Genomic DNA, 25,458 nt, shown 5'->3' on the forward strand with positions numbered 1-25,458 from the left:
CTCTTCCCTGAGGGAAAGGTGGAGGTCAAAGAGCCAGAGGTGGAAATGAAAACTCCAGAGATTCAAGTTGATGTGAAAGATACCGTAGGCTCCCCTCAAGATTCAAAATGCCAACTTTAAAATTCCCTAAATTTGGAGCATCTTCTCCAAATGTCACAATAGAGGTACCTGATTTGGACAAGGACATCAAGTTTCATGGAACTGAAATACCTGAACCCAAGCTGACAATATCAGCATTTAACATCGAAAAGCCAAGTGTTGACCTTAAAGGTCCATCTATAGATGTCAATCGTAAAAAAAATGAAAATGTCACTTTACCAGAGGTCAAAATGAACGTCCAACCACCAAGCATTGAACTCAAAGTGCCTTCTGGTGAAGTTGAAATGCCTGAGGGAGCTGCTACAGAAATGGATGTAAAAATGAAAAAGCCCAGGATGTCATTTGGATGGTTTTCAAAACCAGAAGCGAAAGCACCGAGGTTGATGTCAGTCTTACAAACGTGGATTTTTCGCTTCCAGACGGAAAGGTGGAGGTCAAAGAGCCAGACGTGGAAATGAAATCTCCAGATGTTCAAATTGAAATGAAACATGATATTGAGCTTGAGGGACAAGGAAGTAAATTTAAATTACCAAAATTTGGACTCTCATTGCCAAGAGTTAAAGGTCCTGAAATTGGCTTAAGTCTGTCAAAGACAGATGTAGATGTCGACTTACCAGAGGGAAGAGCAGACCTCCAACTACCTGATGTGGAAGTCGGAGTGCCCTCTGTTGAAGTTGAAATACCAGAAGCAGGTTCTAAAGATATTGATGTGAAAATGAGAAAGCCAAGAATGTCATTCCCCAAATTTGGATTTTCAAAACCTGAAGTGAAAGCACCAGAGGTTGATATCAGTCTTCCAGAGGTGGATATTTCTCTTCCTGAGGGAAAGGTGGAGGTCAAAGAGCCAGAGGTGGAAATGAAAACTCCAGAGATTCAAGTTGATGTGAAAGATACCGTAGGCTCCCCCTCAAGATTCAAAATGCCAACTTTAAAATTCCCTAAATTTGGAGCATCTTCTCCAAATGTCACAATAGAGGTACCTGATTTGGACAAGGACATCAAGTTTCATGGAACTGAAATACCTGAACCCAAGCTGACAATATCAGCATTTAACATCGAAAAGCCAAGTGTTGACCTTAAAGGTCCATCTATAGATGTCAATCGTAAAAAAAATGAAAATGTCACTTTACCAGAGGTCAAAATGAACGTCCAACCACCAAGCATTGAACTCAAAGTGCCTTCTGGTGAAGTTGAAATGCCTGAGGGAGCTGCTCCAGAAATGGATGTAAAAATGAAAAAGCCCAGGATGTCATTTGGATGGTTTTCAAAACCAGAAGCGAAAGCACCCGAAGTTGATGTCAGTCTTACAAACGTGGATTTTTCGCTTCCAGACGGAAAGGTGGAGGTCAAAGAGCCAGACGTGGAAATGAAATCTCCAGATGTTCAAATTGAAATGAAACATGATATTGAGCTTGAGGGACAAGGAAGTAAATTTAAATTACCAAAATTTGGACTCTCATTGCCAAGAGTTAAAGGTCCTGAAATTGGCTTAAGTCTGTCAAAGACAGATGTAGATGTCGACTTACCAGAGGGAAGAGCAGACCTCCAACTACCTGATGTGGAAGTCGGAGTGCCCTCTGTTGAAGTTGAAATACCAGAAGCAGGTTCTAAAGATATTGATGTGAAAATGAGAAAGCCAAGAATGTCATTCCCCAAATTTGGATTTTCAAAACCTGAAGTGAAAGCACCAGAGGTTGATATCAGTTTTCCAGAGGTGGATATTTCTCTTCCCGAGGGAAAGGTGGAGGTTAAAGAGCCAGAGGTGGAAATGAAAACTCCAGAGATTCAAGTTGATGTGAAAGATACCGTAGGCTCCCCCTCAAGATTCAAAATGCCAACTTTAAAATTCCCTAAATTTGGAGCATCTTCTCCAAATGTCACAATAGAGGTACCTGATTTGGACAAGGACATCAAGTTTCATGGAACTGAAATACCTGAACCCAAGCTGACAATATCAGCATTTAACATCGAAAAGCCAAGTGTTGACCTTAAAGGTCCATCTATAGATGTCAATCGTAAAAAAAATGAAAATGTCACTTTACCAGAGGTCAAAATGAACGTCCAACCACCAAGCATTGAACTCAAAGTGCCTTCTGCAGAAGTTGAAATGCCTGTGGGAGCTGCTACAGAAATGGATGTAAAAATGAAAAAGCCCAGGATGTCATTTGGATGGTTTTCAAAACCAGATGTGAAAGCACTTGAGGTAGATGCCAGTCTTACAAACGTGGATTTATCTCGTCCTGAAGGAAAGGTGGTCAAAGAGTCATATGTAGAAATGAAAGCTCCAGAGAGTCAAGTTGAAATGAAAAATGAAGGTTTTTTAGTTGATGGAAAACTACTAACACCAAACATAGATGATAAAATAATTGAAACGGGGGTGAAGAAACCGCTGATAACCTTTCCAAAAATAGTTTTTTCAAGATCTGAAGTTACGGCTCCTGAGATTGTTATGATTCCTCCAAATGTAGACATTTCACTCCCAGAGGGAAAAGAGTTCAAAGTGCCTGACGTGAAAATTGAAGCTCCAGAGATTGAAGTTGACGTAAAAGAAGCTGTTGGCTCCCCCTCAAGATTCAAAATGCCAACATTCAAATTGCCTACATTTGGTTCAACTTCAAAGGTGGCAGTAGATGTCTCTGCTAAAGAGAAGGTTATTGAAGTGCCTGGTGTAGAAATTCTAGATCAAGTACTAGGAGCTTCCTTTCCAGTTGATTTGACAGAACCCGGGGATACAGTTGACATTAAAGGATGTAGTGAAGTTCATCTACATGTTGCTGGATCTGCAGGGCCCTCAGTTGAAGAAGGAATGACAATAGCTGATGTGGATGTTCATGATGTTGACAGTTCAGAACTGACAATTGATGATAAAGGCCATGGCTTACCCAGCAAAGGTCAAGGCTCACCAAGTAAATTCAAACTTCCAACCTTCAAAATGCCCAAATTGAGCATTTCAAAATCCAAACGACAGAATGAACATGAACATGATGATATAAGTCCAAATATTATTTTGGAGAATAATGAAATTCATGTGGAACCACAAGGACCAGAGATTTCACCAAAGTTGACTTTGACAACATTTGGGGAGGTATTAAGAAGCATTGATGTTGAATTTTATGTCCCTGCATTAGAGGAAGTGGAAGAAAAGCTCACAGGCTCAAGGGAAGGACCCAGTGCTGAAACCCAGTCTATCCAAGAAGAGGAAGAAGCGAAAGAAAAATCCAAATTTGTTTGGTTTAAGTTTCCTACATTTGGACTATCTTCTCCTTCAGAATCTGCCAAAATTTTAGAAAAAGATACTTCTGAGAAAGAAGCAAGTGAGAACAGCCCTGCAGGTGAGTCTGTGGAACAAGATTCCAGCTTGACCTTTTCAGTGCGGTCATCGGATGCTTTTGCAGATATCAGTTCTACAGTCACAAGCGAACAAGTTGCTCCATCATTGGCCTCTCCAACCAAAGTCACAGTGAAATACTCTGACCCTATTGCCACTGAGATACAAGGTAATATCATTACCTCCACAGCAAGGACAAAAATGATCTCTTTTGAACCCTACTTGGCAGAGAAGGTCACCATTCCAATGTCCTCTGGAGCTTCCTCCTCATCAGTGGACACCCTAAAACTGGAGTCTGGCACACATGTCATCACATCCAATATACAAGCAATACCAGACACACAGAAAGCCACGCTCTTAACAGATTTTGGATTGCAGACAGGGACCGCCGGAGCTTCCTCTGCATCTTGGTCAGTGGACGACACCAACAAAACACAGAGCGATGGGCAAACAGTCATTAAGAGGCATGTAATTAGGGAAATGTCAGGCACTGACAAGGAAACGGTTGTCATAACTCGAAGAGTTACACATGTGTTTGGGGCTGAGCCCATCTCAGATGAAACCGCCTCATCTATCAAACAGATGAAAGAAACTATGCATTCTGAAAAAATGAAATTCTTTGATGGGGCTGAATTGGAGTGACTTGGAGGAATATGATAAATCCCTCAATTGAGAAGTAATATCAGTCATATTATTATTGTGCTCTTAATAATTAATTGTGCTTTAATTTATGACAGAGTTTTAATATATACAGTTAAATGTTTTGATTGTTTACTTAGTACACACTAAATATAAATATAAATATACACAAGTGATACAGGTAGGGATATTAATGCCAAAATTGTCACTTTATTGTAATTACTACCACATCTCTGCAGGTTGTCCTGCTGTACATATAATGGAGAGAAACTTGTTAATCCACTGCCATATACATTGATAAATTACCTCTGATTTCTGCTCTTTATTCCACTTCTGGGCAGCAATATATAAATATAAGGAATCAATGATTATGACTCTGAAAATATGTTTACAATTATTTCACTGTAAAACCATACAAAATACTTAATTAATACGTAGTGATATAAATACAAACCATGCAACATTAATAGAACAAAAACACACAACACATAAGGAAGAATTGCAATCTGAACACTTATTACCATGAAATAAATATATGTTGCTAAAATGTAATGCTTGTAATCATAGTAAAAAAGAAAGAAAAATATATTGATGCAACTATATTTTGATTAGAATTATGCATAGATTTAATTTTCCATAATGTATACTGTACCTAACAAAAACATTTCTGGATTTGTGTATAGTTGGAAAATTGAAAATGCCTATGTATATACTTGATTTTGATCACTTCTTTTGCAGAGTTAATTTGATTGTTGCTCTTATTCTCCACTGATGTAATACATGTATTAGCAAAACTATACATAATAAATCTTCTACAATATTAAGAAGTGCATTTCCTTACTGCAATATGTATCTACATTAAATGCCACTCAGATTCCTGGTACCTTCTCCACAGACATGTCATATCCTGCAACCTAGTAGTGAGCTAGTTTCTATAGCAGGCTACGGGCCATTATAGTGGATCATGTATGCTGGCTAGCCACAGACTATCTATGAATAATTCAACATCATTACAGCGGTAGGCCCACTCTTGGTGGTATGTGTGCACATATTACAGAGTACGTAGTGTTTCCCCTATATTCATTTATTTTATTTTATTATGTATTTCTGTCGAGATGCGGTTTTAAGATCAGAGTGACAAGTCACATATCTTCCTCAGATTCTCATCAGATCATCTGAGAAACCTCCAAGGTAACTAGCTAGCTAGGTTGAAATCCGGGAAGTGTAGCCAACCCTATATACAGGGCAATCTGAAAGTATTCAGACCCCTTTACATTTCCTACATTTTGTTATGTGACAGCCTTATTTTAAAATGGATTGAATTGTCCCCCCCCCCTTATCAATCTACATACAAAACCCCATAATGACAAAGCAAAAACAGGATTTTAGAATTATTTGCAAATATATTAAAAATAAAAAACGTAAATATTACATTTACTTAAGTATTCAGACCCTTTACTCAGTACTTTGTTGAAGCACCTTTGAAAGCTATTACAGCTTTGAGTCTTCTTGGGTATGACGCTACAAGCTTGGCATACCTTTATTTGGGAGTTTCTTCCATTCTTCTCTGAAGATACTCTCAAGCTCTGTCAGGATGGTTGGGGAGCGTTGCTGCACAGCTATTTTCAGGTCTCTCCAGAGATGTTCGATCGGGTTCAAGTCCGGGCTCTGGCTGGGCCACTCATTCAGAGACTTGTCCCAAAGCCACTCCTGCGTTGTCTTGGCTGTGTGCTTTGGGTCATTGTCTTGTTGGAAGGTGAACATCATCCCAGTCTGAACTCCTGAGAGCTCTGGAGCCGGTTTTCATCAAGGATCTCTTTGTACTTTGCTCCGTTCCCTTGATCCTGACTAGTCTCCCAGTCCCTGCCGCTAAAAAACATCCCCACAGTATGATGCTGCCACCACCGTGCTTCATCATAGGGATGGTACCAGCTTTTCTCCAAAGAATTCCATCTTGGTTGCATCAGACCAGAAAATCTTGTTTCTCATAGTCTGAGAGTCTTGAGGTGCATTTTGGCCTTTTACTAAGGAGTGGCTTTCTTCTTGCCACTCTACCATAAAGGCCTGATTGGTGGAGTGCTGCAGAGATGGTTGTCCTTCTGGAAGCGTCTCCCATCGCCACAGAGGAACTCTGGAGCTCTGTCAGAGTGACCATTGGGTTTCACCTCCATGACCAAGGCCCTTCTTCCCCGATTGCTCAGTTTGTCTGGGCGGCCAGCTCTAGGAAGAGTCTTGGTGGTTCCAAACCTCTTCAATTTAAGAATGATTTGAGGCCACTATGTTCCTGGGGACATTCAATGCTGCAGAACATTTTTGGTACCCTTCCCCAGATCTGTGCCTTGACCCAATCCTGTCTCAGAGCTCTACGGACAGCCTCATGGCTTGGTTTTTGCTCTGACATGCACTCTCAAATGTGGGACCTTATACGGGCAGATGTGTACCTTTCCAAATCATGCCCAATCAATTGAATTTACAAGGCCATCATCCTGGAGTCACCGGGATGAAGCTGCCAGTTGAGGACTTGTGAGATCTTCAGTTTCTTGGCAATTTCTCACATGGAATAGCCTTCATTTCTCAGAGCAAGAATAGACTGACGAGTTTCAGAAGAAAGCACTTTGTTTTCTGGCCGTTTTGAGCCTGTAATCAAACCCACAAATGCTGATGCTCCAGATTCTTAACTAATCTAAAGAAGGCCGGTTTTATTGCTTCTTTGATCAGGACAACAGTTTTCAGCTGTGTTAACATGATTGCAAAAGGGTTTTCTAATGATCAATTAGCCTTTTAAAATGACAAATTTGGATTAGCTATTGCCAGTGGAACACAGGAGTGATGGTTGCTGATAACGGGCCTCTGTTCCGCTATGTAGATATTCCATAAAAAATCTGCAGTTTCCAGCTACAATAGTCATTTACCATAACAATCTCTACAGTGTATTTCTGATCAATTTGATGTTATTTTAATGGACAAAAAATGAGCTTTTCTTTAAAAAACAAGGACATTTGTGAGTGACCCCAAATATTTGAACGGTAGTGTATATGATGGTGTGTTACATTATGGACATATATATATGAATATAAAAGGTGTGTACAGCAGTAGTTATATAGGATAAGTCTTGACTAGAATACAGTATATACAGTATGTTGTGGGTAAAACAGTATGTAAACATTATTAAAGTAACAATTGTTCAATGACTATGTACATTGGGCAGCAGTCTGAGGTGCAGGGTAGAATAGTGTGTGGTAGATGGCTAGTAATGTACGACTTCTACCAAAGTCGAAGTCTCTCCTTGTTCGTGCGGTGCTCGGTGGTTGACGTCACCGGTCTTCTAGCCGTCATTGATCCATTTTTCATTTTCCATTGGTCTTGTCTTGTCTTCCTACACACCTGGTTTCAATCCCATTCATTACCTGTTGTGTATTTAACCCTCTGTTTCCCCTCAATTCTTTGTCAGAGATTGTTTGTTATTCAGTGTTGTGTTGGTTTTTGTATTGGTGTGCGACGGGTCCTCATACCCACTTTATTTATTGGTACATTTAGTGTTTGGAGTATGTTCAGTTTATTTGTTATTAAATACTACATTACACTCAGTTTGATTATCCTGCGCCTGACTTCCCTGCCACCTATACACACGACTCTGACAAGTAACAGTGACTAAGTTCAGGGTACTGCGTGGAGGCCGGCTAGTGGTGATTATTTAACCGTCTGATGGCCTGGAGACCTCACACACAAAATGTGCAAAGCTGTATGTTTGGGGAACGCCCTTGAAGTTCAAGTGTTGCAGTCATGTTGCAGGTAACAACAGATGCAGTAGTACCTGAATGCTGTCACTAGAGGTTGGTAGTGTTCTACTCACACTGCTCAGAATGAATACAACTGTCAGCTGTGTAAGAGCAGTGTCAGTGAAGTGCCTGAGAGGATGGCAGTGAGTTATATCTCCAAGCTACATCTGTGGCTTTACAATGAATCAGTCAGACAGTCCGACAGTTTACCCGTTCTCTAATTTCCCTATCTACACACAACACAAACAAATCCCTGAAGTGTTGTAACTGTAGGCTTACAGTAGCCTAATGTATCCTACTCTTTCCATATAACATAAGAGGTAGATTGTCAACTAACTCTTCACCTGCTCCGAGGGGAATTGAGTGAGCTTCATAATGTAATACCAAGATGAATGGTGCAGCACACAGTGCAGGCTGTATGTGATGTCCAATATTGTGATGTCATCTCCATTTCTGAGATCTGTTTAAATTAAAAGTGAGATGATCAAATTTCAATTAAAGATCAAATAAGGAAATCTCATGAGCTCCAGATAAGTGGTGTTGCAACTGAAGAATGTCTGTCCTTTAAATTGCAATTAACATGACTTGAAAGTTAAAGTACGTTTGATAGCCTACCAGAGACTAGGCAGGTTTCCATTCCTCCCAGGTTTATTTAAAAACAACATTGTGACATGTGTAATGGAAATGGCAGCTATTGGTGAAATGTTCTAAAGATTGACAACATTTTTATCTGGGGGACCTAAAATCCCCAAAAGTCCCCACAAGGATAGTAAAACAAGTACAATTCTACCTCAGGGACATTTCTCACATCCTCATGAGGACAGAGGCTATTTTAAGATTAGGGGTTAGGGTTATAATAAGGGTTATAATTAGGGTTAGGGTAAAAGGTAAGGGTAGGGAAAATAGGATTTTGAATGGAAATAAATTGGAGGTCCCCACGAGGATAGAAGAACCTAATGTGTGTGTGTTGTCAATGACCCCCCAGTATTATGTCTATCCAAGTGGGTGTGACACCTACTCCCATTGCCTGCTGCACTGCTGCTTGGATTCCACCTGGCGATCTGTTCACGGTTTGCCCTGGCCTGTCTCCCCCTGTCTGGTACAGGTACCTCCGCCACACTCACCCCTCTCTCCCGAGCTTTAGCTCACCTCCAGCACACACACACTGTTGGGGCGAGTCAATCTGAACTTACAATGGCTAGCCCCAAGTCGTTGTATATTTTATTTTGTTCTTGTGCATTTTGTTATTTTGCTATTTGCCTCATGACTCCTGCATACTTTGTTGATTACAAACTTTCTTTACCCAACCATGGGACAGACTATGTTTGTTCGCACACTCGGGACTCTGACTCTCTATTGGTTACACAGACCTTTGGCCTCCCATCCTATTCTAACCACCCCTCGCCGGCTTTGTATTCATGTTACCTGATGAAATTGCTGTACAATATGATCTTGTTGCCATCTGATGCACATGTCATAAATCAGCACTGCAGAGCTCTCCCTGTCCTCTGCCGGGCCTTGATTGTATTACTGTTGATGATATCTGGAAAGGTGCATGTACACCCTGGCCTATCTACTGTTGCTAGCCCCAATTCTGACTTGTGCTCTGATGTCTGCTTCACTGATTTCTGCTCTCGCAAAAGCCTGGGTTTTCTGCATGTTAACACTACAAGCTTATTACCTAAAATGGATCAATTGAAAGTGTGGGTTCACAGCTTCAATCCAGATGTGTTGGTTATTACTGAGACGTGGTTAGGAAAGAGTGTTTTGAATACTGATGTTAACCTTTCTGGTTATATCCTTTTTCGGCAAGACAGGTCTTCCAAAGGTGGAGGAGTTGCAATCTCTACCAAGGATCACCTTCAGTGCTCGGTTGTCTCCACCAAATCTGTCCCCAAACAATTTGATTAGCTGGTTTTAAGCATTAAACTTTCAAATAGCTCTTTGTTGACTGTTGCTGGGTGCTATCGTCCTCCATCAGCACCGGCTTGCACCCTACCTGCCATAAGCTCCCTCTTGGCCCCTTACACTAAGTCTGAATTTGTCCTGATAGGTGACCTAAACTGGGACATGCTTAAACCACCTGACCAAGTCCTAAAGCAATGGGACTCCCTAAATCTTTCCCAGATTATCACCAATCCCACAAGGTATGACTCCAAACACCCAGAAAATGCTATTCCCCTCGATGTTATCCTCACAAGTAATCCTGATAGGTATCAGTCTGGTGTTTTCTGTAATGACCTTAGTGATCACTGTTTTACAGCCAGTGTTCGTAATGGCTGCGCAGTGAAACAACCTATCCTGATTTGTCATAGATGCTTGCGAGCAACAACGTATTTCTAGTGTTTTCATGTTTGATTGTCGGGATTGTGGTTTTAGTCCGACAATCAGGGTGGGTGGGGTTTATGTTTTTTTTCCTATGTTTAATGTCGTTTCCTTCCTAGAGACACATAGGTCACTTCAGTGTTCAAACTAAAGTTGAAATATTACCTGACCATTCAGTTATATATTTGAAACCCAAACCATGCTTAATCCACAAAAAAAATTCACATTCAACGTAAAAGGTCTTAACAGCCCGGTTAAGAGGAAAAGAGTCTATACATACCTTAACAAATTAAAGGCTGACATTGTGTTTTTACAAGAAACACATCTTACAGCCAGTGAACACAAGAAATTAAAGAGGGAATGTTTTTGCGTCCTCTTTTAACTCCAAAGCAAGAGGAACTGACATTTTGATAAGTAGACATATCCCCTTCTGTGTCAGCAACACCATGTCTGATCCCTCAGGCAGGTTTGTTTTGGGGCATATGTATGTCTTGGACCCTATTGAATATTTATGCTCCTAAATTCGATGACCATATGTTTATTCAGAATGGCTTCCTTCAGGTTGCTTCAGTAGCACCACCAGGATGGCTACTGGCTGGAGGAGATTGTAATTTGTGTTTAGATATAGTTTTTGATAGGTCCTCTGATAACCCCCCCCTTCTTACCAAAGCCGTAAAACTCAACATGTCATTCATGAAGGATCTCAATTTACTAGACACCTGGAGACAGATGCACCCACAGGATAGGGACTACTCTTTTTATTCACACCCACACAGCACACACACGCATACATAACGTTTTGCTATCAACCCAACTGTTTCATAAAGTGTTAGATATCGATTATCTCCCCAGATTGCTTTGTGACCATTCTCCTCTGCTATTATCAATCTCAATTCCTACCAAGGTAAATGGAGCATATAGATGGAGAATATATTCTATACTCTTAAAGCAACCTGAATTTTGTACATTTATCAAAGAGCAGATCAATATTTTTTACTTTGACAAATAAACCCTCTTCTCCTGGCAGTTTCAGTCTTTGGGACGCATTGAAAGCCTATCTGAGGGGACAGATCATTGCCTATACTAAAGGGTTGAAGAGAAAACACAGTGCTGAACTGAATGTCCTTGAATTTGAAATCTCTGATCTAGAGAGAACCTACCAAGAGGCCCAACTAAAGACCTATAAAAAAAAGTACTCAATTGTCAAACTTGAGTAAAAGTAAAGATACAAGTAAAAGTGAAAGTCACCCAGTAAAATGCTATTTGAGTAAAAGTCTAAAAGTATTTGGTTTTAAATATACTTAAGTATCAAACGTAAATGGAATTGCTAAAATGTACTTAAGTATCAAAAGTAAAAGTATGAACCATTTCAAATTCCTTATATTAAGCAAACCAGACGGCACACTTGTATTTTCTATTTTTATTGACGGATAGCCAGGGGCACACTCCCACATCCAGACATAATTTACAAACGATGCATTTGTGTTTAGTCAGTCCGCCAGATCAGAGGCAGTAGGGATGACCAGGGATGTTCTCTTGATAAGTGTATGAATTGGACCATTTTCCTGTCAAAATGTAACAAGTACTTTTGGGTGTCAGGGAAAGTGTATTCAGTAAAAAGTACATTATTTTCTTTAGGAATGTAGTGAAGTAAAAGTAAAAGTTGGCAAAAATATAAATAGTAAAGTAAGTACAGATACCCCAAAAAACAACTTAAGTAGTACTTTAAAGTATTTTAGACGTCTATGTTTGGGCGAAATCAAGGCTGGTCCAGACCGGACAAAATCTGAACCAAACATAGAAGTCTATGATTGGTTCAGATTTGGTCCGGACTGGACCAAAAAATAATATCCGTTGATGTGGAAATCAAGGCCGGTCCGAACAGCACCAAAAAAAGACGTCCAAAAGGAGTCGGTGTCGGTCCATGCTTACTGAGGGGTAGCCTACAGTGTTGCCTGAAATGGAATTTGACGAATGCCCATGTATGTGGTAAGCCTACCGTTTGCAAAACACACACAAAAAAAGACTTCCAGACGGGACCAAAAAAAGTATTGTGCTTACTGGGGTGCAAACCTACCATGTTGACCCACAATGAAATTGTATGAATTCCTCCCGGGGAAGGACTGCCCATTCCATGATCTCGCCATCACGGTTGACAACTCCATTGTGTCCTCCTCCCAGAGCGCTAAGAACCTTGGCGTGATCCTGGACAACACCCTGTAGTTCTCAACTAACATCAAGGCGGTGGCCCGTTCTTGTAGGTTCATGCTCTACAACATCCGCAGAGTACGACCCTGCCTCACACAGGAAGCAGCGCAGGTCCTAATCCAGGCACTTGTCATCTCCCGTCTGGATTACTGCAACTCGCTGTTGGCTGGGCTCCCTGCCTGTGCCATTAAACCCCTACAACTCATCCAGAACGCCGCTGCCCGTCTGGTGTTCAACCTTCCCAAGTTCTCTCACGTCACCCCGCTCCTCCGCTCTCTCCACTGGCTTCCAGTTGAAGCTCGCATCCGCTACAAGACCATGGTGCTTGCCTACGGAGCTGTGAGGGGAACGGCACCTCAGTACCTCCAGGCTCTGATCAGGCCCTACACCCAAACAAGGGCACTGCGTTCATCCACCTCTGGCCTGCTCGCCTCCCTACCACTGAGGAAGTACAGTTCCCGCGCAGCCCAGTCAAAACTGTTCGCTGCTCTGGCCCCCCAATGGTGGAACAAACTCCCTCATGACGCCAGGACAGCGGAGTCAATCACCACCTTCCGGAGACACCTGAAACCCCACCTCTTTCAGGAATACCTAGGATAGGATAAAGTAATCCTTCTCACCCCCCTTAAAATATTTAGATGCACTATTGTAAAGTGGCTGTTCCACTGGATGTCTTAAGGTGAACGCACCAATTTGTAAGTCGCTCTGGATAAGAGCGTCTGCTAAATGACTTAAATGTAATGTTAAATGTAATGAATGCCCATCCATGTGGTAGGCTCACCGTTTGTAAAACAGGCCATAGCAATGGCTTTATTAGTCCTGACTAATCAATTTGACTATTTAAGCTCTGAATATCAGCTACCCAACTTTATCAGGAGTTATCATGAGCCTATTTGCAATGTGTTTACACAACAGGAAATGCAGAAATATTTTATTTTTTGCTATGATCAGCTTGTCAAAAATGTACGGATTCAAACTTGAAACCACTGATCATGACAATGGGGTGGAACAGCTGGACAACAGATGTGATTGTCTATTCCATATTGTCCATTTGACTTTGACCTGTCCTGTTTTTCGGATATGTTGTTTATTAACATGACAGCACATTTTTTATTTGATTGAGGGCCATTTAGTTTAAGCTATTTGATCTGAGAATCTGGCATCATATAAAATTGTCCGTCTCATTAAATTGTCATACATTTATCTCCAGCCTGTAGGCTATAGAAAAGGCCGCACACTATTTGTACCATATCCTATTTGCTACATGATTTATGTTAGATCATTTTTGGGACTTAACGTTGGTGAAGCGCTGCAATGCTTCTCTCCAACAGCACCCTGGAGAGGCGCACTAGGAATGGAATTTTGCGCCCCTGCCTTTGACAAAGTGGGGTCACCTAAAAAGCCCATATGCCACTGGTTGAATAAAATTGTAATTGTTTTTTGGTAGAATGATCTATCTATCTATCTATCTATCTATCTATCTATCTATCTATCTATCAAAAACACAAAAGCCTCCCCAAAGCAAAAAAGTTTGACAACCCTCCCTTATTTTGGACCACCTCTCCCCCCAGTAAATGTTGATCTGTCCCTTATCAGGGCTGACCAGGTGTAGACCTGTTTATATAATTATTTAGACACATACCTATAGGTCCATGACAATACATATCCCACCATTGGAATACATTCTATCAATAGTGTTTTGTCATGTTGATTAGGTGATGAGCTCTGGGTTGGGTAACAAGGCTGAGGTGTGTTTGTGTGTGTGGTAGTAGACTGAGGCATGGGAATTAGGGCTGGGGAATAGCATAGCCAGGTAATTCTTACTGGTGGAGGTGTCTGCATAGGGGGGAATGACTGTACTGCTAGTCTATTCACATACCTTTTCATGGATTTAAATGGGTTAGTATTGGCGAAGAAATCTGTGACATTCTCTGATAATTTTAAGATTAAAAGCAGCATGAGCTGTAAAAAAAAATATATATTTTTAAAAGAAGCTGCGTTGAGTAAAAAGGTGAAGAGGCTGCGAATAAACCAACTTCAGCCTGTAATTGAATCTGTGCCAGAGATGTTCTACTAGAAGTACGTAGCTTTGTCTGTGCGCAATAGAGTACCACAGTATGAGTGATAATACCCAATAAACCTAACGGTCAAACAGGGAAATGGTTCCAATGGTTTTTCCACCATACATCTTTCCCATATGGGATTTTAGAAACACTTAAAATAAGGGCTGTGGTTTGTGTAGGCTTACCCTGGCGTGACGTTTTGATAACTGTGTAAATCTCTCTAGGACAAGTTGACTTTTATCAATATATTCACCTTAACCCCCAAAACTGAAACGTTAATTAGCTGCTAATGTGGCTATCATAAAGAATTACAAATGCTATGATCATCTGGACGAGGCTGCCGAATCGAGGCAAAAGTGAGAATGTCTGTATTAACTGTCTAATGTTAGTTAGACAGTTCCCCATCGTTGTATTTTTATTTATTTTGGAAGCCATAGAAATGCGTTTATCAATGTCAACATTTGTTTTTGCCACATTTATTATACAGTATTACAGACACCTTAATGCATACTTTTACATTATATTATGTGAGCTAAACATACAAATAAAAAATACAAAAATATATCAAAAGATTTTCCTTAAAGTATAATTTGAAAGTTCTGTTACTGTCCCCACTACAGCAAAATAATACCTAAATGCATGTAATTATGTCCTTGAAACATTTAATTGAAATACTGTAGAATTCCATCCATTCCGATGGAGGACTGCTCCTTCTGTGGTGAGCCAATATGGCGAACCAGTGGCTTCAAAGGCTCTCATTAGCCAGAACATAGCTTCAGCAATCCAGGGTTTATATACATAATTGGTTATCATGCTTGCTAAATAAATACAAGAGGAAAGTAGGGAGCACGCCTTGAGCTTTGTGTGTTGTGCCTGGCCCTGACCTGCGATTTCCGTGAATCTGATTGGTAAAGAGAATGCTACAGCACTACGATGTGAAGGACAGAGAAATTGTGTGCAAATCGAACCTTTTAAGACTTTGCGTTAATATATTTCATTAAACTAAAACAAACTGACTGAATAGTGCTGTGGCAAATTTCCCCTCGCTACACGTTTTCCAGCAGCCCTGATACGATGTGTGAATTCAATAGGCCTACTCGATTCTTTTATTTTTTCATAGGTAGGTTTCCAAAGACCCAGGTTCAGTGGTGATTTTAGCATGTAAATCTTGTAGGGCCAGCAAAGCCAATACACAACACAACACTAAACAATACATTAATTGCACTATGACGGTAACAAACGGTGCCCACAAACTGTTAGGGCCTACATAAAGCTGTCCCAACAGCAGAGTCCCAACAGCTGTCCCAACATCTTACCACTGTTACACATGGCTATCAGCGGAGCCTTGTCTGGCAGCAAAACAGTTCATTCAGCCTCATTTATTGCCTTTTTAAAAAACATAGCTGAAATGGCTGACTTGCTTATTAAACAAATGTGGTTTGTACCGATAATTGAGATGTACAAACTATGACATAAGGGGACGACAAGTGGATAATATTTGGGGAAAAAATGTTTTACCTTTATTTAACTAGGCAAGTCATTTAAGAACAAATTCTTATTTACAATGACGGCTTACATACACTTACTATTACTTTCTTAGCTGCAGTATACATATCTCCCTGGCATGTTACATCATTTTATGCAGCAACATACAAGCCATTTTTGGACTCACATTGTTGTGCTGTGCTCACTTGAACACCTTGAACAGGAAGGTGGCGCGGGATAAAAGGAAATCCATACTATTGATTAAGACATTGTTTTAGCTAGCTTTCCCAATTCAACACCTGTGATTACTGTATGCCTCGCTGTATGTCTCTCTCAAATGTCAATATGCCTTGTATACTGTTGTTCAGGTTAGTTATCATTGTTTTAGTTCACAATGGAGCCCCTAGTTCCACTCTTCATACCCCTGTTACCTCCTTTGTCCCACCTCCCACACATGCGGTGACCTCACCCATTACAACCAGCATGTCCAGAGATACAACTTCTCTCATCATCACCCAGTGCCTGGGCCTACCTCCGCTGTACCCGCACCCCACCATACCCCTGTCTGCGCATTATGCCCTGAATATATTCTACCATGCCCAGAAACCTGCTCCTCTTATTCTCTGCCCCCAACGCTCTAGGCGACCAGTTTTGATAGCCTTTAGCCGCACCCTCATACTACTCCTTCTCTGTTCCGCGGGTGATGTGGAGGTAAACCCAGGCCCTGCATGTCCCCAGGCACCCTCATTTGTTGACTTCTGTGATCGAAAAAGCCTTGGTTTTATGCATGTCAACATCAGAAGCCTTCTCCCTAAGTTTGTTTTACTCACTGCTTTAGCACACTCTGCTAACCCTGATGTCCTTGCCGTGTCTGAATCCTGGCTCAGGAAGGCCACCAAAAATTCAGAGATTTCCATACCCAACTATAACATCTTCCGTCAAGATAGAACTGCCAAAGGGGGAGGAGTTGCAGTCTACTGCAGAGATAGCCTGCAAAGTAATGTCATACTTTCCAGGTCCATACCCAAACAGTTCGAACTACTAATTTTGAAAATTACTCTCTCCAGAAATAAGTCTCTCACTGTTGCCGCCTGCTACCGACCACCCTCAGCTCCCAGCGGTGCCCTGGACACCATTTGTGAATTGATCGCCCCCCATCTAGCTTCAGAGTTTGTTCTGTTAGGTGACCTAAACTGGGATATGCTTAACACCCCGGCAGTCCTACAATCTAAGCTAGATGCCCTCAATCTCACTCAAATCATCAAGGAACCCACCAGGTACAACCCTAACTCTGTAAACAAGGGCACCCTCATAGACGTCATCCTGACCAACTGGCCCTCCAAATACACCTCCGCTGTCTTCAACCAGGATCTCAGCGATCACTGCCTCATTGCCTGTATCCGCCACGGAGCCGCAGTTATCACTGTCAAACGCTCCCTAAAACACTTCTGTGAGCAGGCCTTTCTAATCGACCTGGCCCGGGTATCCTGGAAGGACATTGACCTCATCCCGTCAGTTGAGGATGCCTGGTCATTCTTTAAAAGTAACTTCCTCACCATTTTAGATAAGCATGCTCCGTTCAGAAAATGCAGAACTAAGAACAGATACAGCCCTTGGTTCACTCCAGACCTGACTGCCCTCGACCAGCACAAAAACATCCTGTGGCGGACAGCAATAGCATCGAATAGTCCCCGTGATATGCAACTGTTCAGGGAAGTCAGGAACCAATACACGCAGTCAGTCAGGAAAGCTAAGGCCAGCTTCTTCAGGCAGAAGTTTGCATCCTGTAGCTCCAACTCCAAAAAGTTCTGGGACACTGTGAAGTCCATGGAGAACAAGAGCACCTCCTCCCAGCTGCCCACTGCACTGAGGCTAGGTAACACGATCTCCACCGATAAATCCATGATTATCGAAAACTTCAATAAGCATTTCTCAACGGCTGGCCATGCCTTCCGCCTGGCTACTCCAACCTCGGCCAACAGTTCCGCCCCCCCTCGCAGCTCCTCGCCCAAGCCTCTCCAGGTTCTCCTTTACCCAAATCCAGATAGCAGATGTTCTGAAAGAGCTGCAAAACCTGGACCCGTACAAATCAGCTGGGCTTGACAATCTGGACCCTCTATTTCTGAAACTATCCGCCGCCATTGTCGCAACCCCTATTACCAGCCTGTTCAACCTCTCTTTCATATCGTCTGAGATCCCCAAGGATTGGAAAGCTGCCACAGTCATCCCCCTCTTCAAAGGGGGAGACACCCTGGACCCAAACTGTTATAGACCTATATCCATCCTGCCCTGCATATCTAAGGTCTTCGAAAGCCAAGTCAACAAACAGGTCACTGACCATCTCGAATCCCACCGTACCTTCTCCGCTGTGCAATCTGGTTTCCGAGCCGGTCACGGGTGCACCTCAGCCACACTCAAGGTACTAAACAATATCATAACCGCCATCGATAAAAGACAGTACTGTGCAGCCGTCTTCATCGACCTTGCCAAGGCTTTCGACTCTGTCAATCACCATATTCTTATCGGCAGACTCGGTAGCCTCGGTTTTTCGGATGACTGCCTTGCCTGGTTCACCAATTACTTGGCAGACAGAGTTCAGTGTGTCAAATCGGAGGGCATGCTGTCCGGTCCTCTGGCAGTCTCTATGGGGGTGCCACAGGGTTCAATTCTCGGGCCGACTCTTTTCTCTGTATATATCAATGATGTTGCTCTTGCTGCGGGCGATTCCCTGATCCACCTCTACGCAGACGACACCATTCTATATACTTTCGGCCCGTCATTGGACACTGTGCTATCTAACCTCCAAACAAGCTTCAATGCCATACAGCACTCCTTCCGTGGCCTCCAACTGCTCTTAAACGCTAGTAAAACCAAATGCATGCTTTTCAACCGATCGCTGCCTGCACCCGCATGCCCGACTAGCATCACCACCCTGGATGGTTCCGACCTTGAATATGTGGACATCTATAAGTACCTAGGTGTCTGGCTAGACTGCAAACTCTCCTTCCAGACTCATATCAAACATCTCCAATCGAAAATCAAATCAAGAGTCGGCTTTCTATTCCGCAACAAAGCCTCCTTCACTCACGCCGCCAAGCTTACCCTAGTAAAACTGACTATCCTACCGATCCTCGACTTCGGCGATGTCATCTACAAAATGGCTTCCAACACTCTACTCAGCAAACTGGATGCAGTCTATCACAGTGCCATCCGTTTTGTCACTAAAGCACCTTATACCACCCACCACTGCGACTTGTATGCTCTAGTCGGCTGGCCCTCGCTACATATTCGTCGCCAGACCCACTGGCTCCAGGTCATCTACAAGTCCATGCTAGGTAAAGCTCCGCCTTATCTCAGTTCACTGGTCACGATGGCAACACACATGCGTAGCACGCGCTCCAGCAGGTGTATCTCACTGATCATCCCTAAAGCCAACACCTCATTTGGCTGCCTTTCGTTCCAGTACTCTGCTGCCTGTGACTGGAACGAACAGCAAAAATCGCTGAAGTTGGAGACTTTTATCTCCCTCACCAACTTCAAACATCAGCTATCTGAGCAGCTAACCGATCGCTGCAGCTGTACATAGTCTATTGGTAAATAGCCCACCCATTTTCACCTACCTCATTCCCATACTGTTTTTATACTGTTTTTATTTATTTACTTTTCTGCTCTTTTGCACACCAATATCTCTACCTGTACATGACCATCTGATCATTTATCACTCCAGTGTTAATCTGCAAAATTGTAATTATTCGCCTACCTCCTCATGCCTTTTGCACACATTGTATATAGACTGCCCCTTTTTTTCTACTGTGTTATTGACTTGTTAATTGTTTACTCCATGTGTAACTCTGTGTTGTCTGTTCACACTGCTATGCTTTATCTTGGCCAGGTCGCAGTTGCAAATGAGAACTTGTTCTCAACTAGCCTACCTGGTTAAATAAAGGTGAAATAAAATAAAATAAAAAATGAGCGAGCTAGGAAGGACGTAGTCAAAATAACTATTTGTTCAGCACTTTTGAATTGTACAGCGACAGAATTCAGAACATGGGCCATTCTTACAGTATTCTTGCTGTACAACAAGTCAGAACTGTAGGATAAATAAAGGGGGCATATAAGCAGACAATGAAAGCTCTTACAATATTTGATGATTACATTTCTCAAAAACAGGTTATAGGCTACATGTGCACCACCAAGTCAGAACAGTAGGCGAAATTAAGAGGTGAAAATAGACCAAATTATTAGGGTGAGGCACATGGGCTACTAACAGCTTACTACACAACATACACTTTGTATTACTGTCTTAGCTACAGTATACATATCTCCCTGGCATGTTACATAATTTATGCAGCAGCATACAAAACATTTTTGGACTCACCTTGTTGTGCTGTGCTCACTTGAACAGGAAGGTGTCACGGTGGTCCTTCGCGGGCAAATTTTGTCATCAAACTTTGTCATCAAAGTCTGCCATTCTCTGGATGTATGGTGCTTTCAAGACAACTGGGAACAAAACAAAAAAAGCTTGACTCTTGATGACATCAGTGATCTAGCTCATAGCTCTAGAAAGAGGCTTGAGTTACAGATTTACAATTCCGAATTGGAAAACTTATTTCCCCAGTCGTAGCTCGTTCTTCCTGAGTTCCCAGTTGTCTTGAACTTACTAAAGTCAGATTTTGCAGTTCCGAGTTAACAGTTGTTTTGCTTCATTGACAGCATGGCCAATGTTGAATGTTTATAATATTAAACTAGGAAAACAGACCTTTAATCTTAGGGACCACACAGCCATTCCACTGAATAGCAGGCTAATGATTACTTTGCAATACTTGCAGTTAGCCACTGATTCCTTCCAAACCACTCGTTGTTGAATTTGCGATTTCCAGCTTGTTGTGTAATGTTTATGTCCAATGGTCGATGAGTACCGATACGTTTGATCAATTATTTATCTTCATATGACAAGGATTAAAAAGGATTGCTATCTAAGATTTTGACATGATCAGTCCAATCAAAGCTACTGTAGAAATAATGTGATTTGATGTCCTTTTATCTGTGGCCAATGACCTTGAGCCTTCTTGGATTGGCACCTCTAATGTAACTGTAATAGGTCCTATGTGTAGCTGGTGTAGAGAGTCAGGCGCAGGACAGCAGATATGAGTAATCAACGTACTTTTACTCAAAATGTAAAAAATACAAAGTAACAAATACACGCACACCATGACAGACCAAAAATACAGTAAACAATCACTCACAAAATCAACATGGGGAACAGAGGGTTAAATAATAAACAAGTAATTAGTTGAGTGAAACCAGGTGTGAAAAAAACAGACAGAACAAATGGAAAATTAAATGTGGATTGGCGGTGGCTAGAAAGACGGTGACGTAACTCTATGGCAGCACCCAAGGGGCTTGAATATTTTAGCTCTACCCTTAGACTTGGCGATGACGTAGTGTCCCCATGAGTGATAGAATACTGAGCCAATTATGGCGCAATGCTCCATATTTTCTGCTGGCTTGCCCCACCACCATGGAAGGCACTGAGCTAGGCTGAAACACCTTAATTTGGAGCCGTGTTACTCAAGAAAACAAAAATGAGACCATGTTTGCATGATAATAATGACATATATATTTTTACATTGTTTGCAAACTGATATGTGACATGTAATAATGTTAAAATAACATTAAAAACCCTGAATGACGGGTCGCCACTGCCCAAGTTCACTCAACAAAATCAATGTTGCATAAAAAAAAACATTGTGACGTGTAATGGAAAGGGTAGACAAATGATCTAAAGATCGCCAACATGTTATCCATTTGACAGGGCTGTATTTTTCTTTTGTCTAACTTTCTTTATTGCTTCAAATTATTATGGAAACAGTTTTTTTCGAATAAATTATGATTGCCTAATCATTTTGAAGGTACATGAGGAATTTGATGTCATCATGTAACTATAAAGCTACACTCCATATTTAATTCTAAATGCCTACTGCTTGCTAAATCTAATTTTAACTCTAAAATTATTGCAGGAAAAGGATTGTCTTGACTTTCAAGAATACCTGAATTGCTTCGCCTTGCTTTTCTGGTTGGCTGGTTGTAAATGTCACAATCCAATAATTTCAGATTGACCCTTGTGTAGTCTTAACATTCTGTATACTCCCCTTGTCCTAAGGGTCAAAAATGACCCGCCTTCACTAAACCCCTCAAATAAAGCAGCTTAATTGAATTGAAAACCCCAAATCTATTTTGCATGGAGAAACAACCTGTCATTCATTACAAACTTTGTGAATATGTGGGTTTTCCCTCTTCACCATGCAGAAAGACTGCATTTAATCAGTGGGCACCACTCATTTTTATTACAACACCTGTCATAATTGTTTGCTTTACTAAAGTAGAGGTTTATTATTATTATTATTATTATTGCTAAAGGTACCGCATAGGTGTAAACATACCTTTTTTAGCTAGAGATAGCACTTGTATAGCCTAAGGAAATAGCAGAAATGTGCAGAAAGTAGTTTGGAAAGCATTTTATTGAACGGAAACAAGAGTCTTTCACTTTTTTGGCAACATAGTGATATATTCTTATATACTGTACAATGAAGAATTCAACTACAAAATACTAGTCTTCTATTTTTTTTAACCCTTGCGCCCACCCACAAGGTGTATAAACAACAACAATAAAAAATAATAAAATAAGATAATAGATACAAAACAAAAATGTGAAGAACATAAATCAATCAACTCTAATTAGCACGTGTGTTTGCATGGACTTTGCAGATTTATTTCTCACATGTGCAACACATAGTATTTTTTTTACAGATCTTTGGGGGGGCAGAATGGGCATCTCCTCCTCTTGCCTGCCCCAGTTGCAGCCTCAGGTTCATCAGGACATGAATAGCCCCCTGAATAGTTTTCACAAGCGCTGCAGAGGCTGCTGTGGAGAGGAGGCGCTCCCTTCTTTGAATGTGTGGGGTTACAAGTGCCTTTCCCAGCTGCTCCAGGAACACCCTCCTCTTGTTCTGCTTATCAGGCATCCAGGTAGGGTTGATCTTGTTCCATATCACGAAGGCATTGTATGAGGACACATCAATGATGTTATGGAAGATGACCAGGGGCTAGCGGGCATCATCCTCCTGCAGCTGTAAGTTCAAATAACCTTGTCCAGGTTGTCCATGCCTCCTTTGTTGTGGTTGTAGTCCAGGATGATGGCTGGTTTCCTGTCCTCATGATCACTGATCTCAACCGTTTTGTGCATTGTGCTCAGGAGGACCACATTCTTGTTCCTCTTTTTGGAGGTAAGAAACTAGAGTGGTGGTGAAGACAAACTTTGATGAGTAGGCCTCTCTCCCCCTTGTTGCGAGGAGTGCAGGGGGGAGCTCAGGCTTGTTCTTTCTAACTGTGCCAACCATGGTGATCTTCCTCTTCACGAGCTGCTGGCTGAGTTCATAAGAGGTGAAAAAATTGTCACGTGACATTGTGCCCCCTCAGTCCATCTGTCACATCAAGCACAACTCACATCCCCTGGTTTTGCTCCGGGCCTCCACCAGTCGGCTTCCCTGTATAGACTTGCATCTTCCAAGCATAGCTGGATTATGCGTCACAGGCCAGCCACATCTTAATGCCATACTTTGCTGGCTTGCTGGGCATATACTGCTAGAAAGGACAGCGAACTTTTGACAAAAGTGATTACTATCAGTAGTTAGTGTCACACAAAACAATCACATAAATTAATGATATTACAGCAATACATAATAAAATTAACAGTCAAAATCACATACATTACAGATATGAAAATAAAAAGGTACCTCTGAATGGAACTCTGTGCTCATCCAATGTTACTTCAGGCCCAGGGTTGTAGAGGTATGGCAGACGCTCCACCCACTTCTCCCAGACCTCTCTTATGGCCGCCAGTTTGTCTCTCACACGTCTTGCAGGTATTGACTCACAGTTATCAAATCATAGCATTCTTGAGAAAGTGTGAAAGACTTTCAGCGACTTCGTGGCACTGAAAATCACACTTCCACTCTCTGCATCCCAGAGACTACATGTAGCCTCGCCTTGGGACCAATACACACCCGCTAAGATTAGCAACCCTATGTAGGGATACAGCTCAATCTCGTCCATCCGTTTCCAGTTGTCTCCATATTTAAGGAAACCCTCCAAATTTGTCATCTCCAGGATGATTTTTTAGATGGCTGGTGTGATGAACATGTAGAATGTTGAGGTGATGTCCTGGGCAACTGCATGTCTTGTGGGCACTGGGGTCATCTTTATGACATTTTGTGCTGCCATCCTGCCCTGGTTGTCATATGGTGACAAGGACCATGTTATTTTGCTGTTCTTTGACAAAAATGTCTTTCAGCTTGGGAGATTTCTTCTCCATCTGAAGATGATTTCTTGTGCTCTGGGTTGTAATTCTTCCCCATCTTCTTCTTCAGATACCTTCTCCTCTTCTAAGTCATTGTTCTCTTGTTCCTCCTGGACATCTGAAGAAATCAGATCTGCGACCTGTTGGGCACTGAAACGTGCACTCATGGCTTCAACAAAGAGAGAACTGGGGGGACTGTCATCTGCTGCACCTTTATAGCCTCTGACTGCATTCCCCATTAGTAAACAATGCTTTCAAGAAATGGTTATTTTGTCAGAAATGTTGTTTATTTTGCCTGTGAACTTGAGTCATGTGTGGGATCGTGGAGGGGAGATGCTGCACACGCACAAGAAAGTTTTAGTTTTGTCTGAGTTCAATCAGTAGCACACATAATCTAAATTTCTCATTGTGTGTGTGTGGATCTGTGTGGTTTGTGGTGTGTAAATTATTTTATAACTGCCGGGTCAAAAATGACACTAAAACAATCTTTGTACCCTGGTGGGGTACAGCTTTCATGGAAATATGAACAAAGGCAATGTTTCACTTTTGCTAATGATGGGGTCACTCTAGGAAAAGTCTTCAAATTTCAAGTTGAAAAAATATAATTTAGGGGGTTTTCTCTGCTGATAAACATAGTGGTGGGTCGTTTTTGACTCTTAAGACAACACAAGGGTTAATAGGAGGGCAAATCTCACACGGACCATGGCGATATTGTGGCACATGAGAATGATTGGAATATGGCATATATTCGTCCATTCTTGCATTCTATCCATACTGTTTTTTGCGGACTACTTGAGACATGAGAATAATAGTTGGGAGGGCATACAGGCAGTCACCAATTTATTAATGCACACTTTTCCCAAATAGATGATGGAAAAATGTAACTTTTATTCGACACTAGGTTTTTGGGAGAAAAAATATGTATTGTTTTAGGTGCGATGTAATTATATCCAGTGTTTTTTTCCCAACACAAGACAGTTCAATGGAAACACACCATGGCAGGCAATTGTCTCATCAATATTCTAGGCAAACTTTCTAAATGTTCACAAAAAAATGTACAGGGTACTGGACAGGGTATTGGAAACAGCTAGTGGCGCAGGTGTTCTGTTGTGGAGGCATGGTCGACATGTAGCAGGCTAGGTCGAAATGGCGCATTCTTTAGGCTATAGGCTA

At 41.7% G+C, this 25,458-nt stretch overlaps 1 protein-coding gene across 1 annotated transcript; it reads left to right on the forward strand.

Moving 5' to 3' along the window:
* The first annotated feature begins 346 nt into the window (after positions 1–346).
* LOC135561895 (neuroblast differentiation-associated protein AHNAK-like) lies at positions 347–4,887 on the forward strand. The gene has a single exon (XM_065004195.1). It carries the CDS (start codon positions 446–448, stop codon positions 4,067–4,069), a length of 3,624 nt encoding a protein of 1,207 aa, XP_064860267.1. The 5' UTR covers positions 347–445; the 3' UTR covers positions 4,070–4,887.
* The last annotated feature ends 20,571 nt before the right edge of the window (positions 4,888–25,458 follow it).

The sequence above is a fragment of the Oncorhynchus nerka genome, linkage group LG18 (assembly GCF_034236695.1).
Source record: "Oncorhynchus nerka isolate Pitt River linkage group LG18, Oner_Uvic_2.0, whole genome shotgun sequence".
In the NCBI taxonomy this organism is placed as follows: domain Eukaryota; kingdom Metazoa; phylum Chordata; class Actinopteri; order Salmoniformes; family Salmonidae; genus Oncorhynchus; species Oncorhynchus nerka.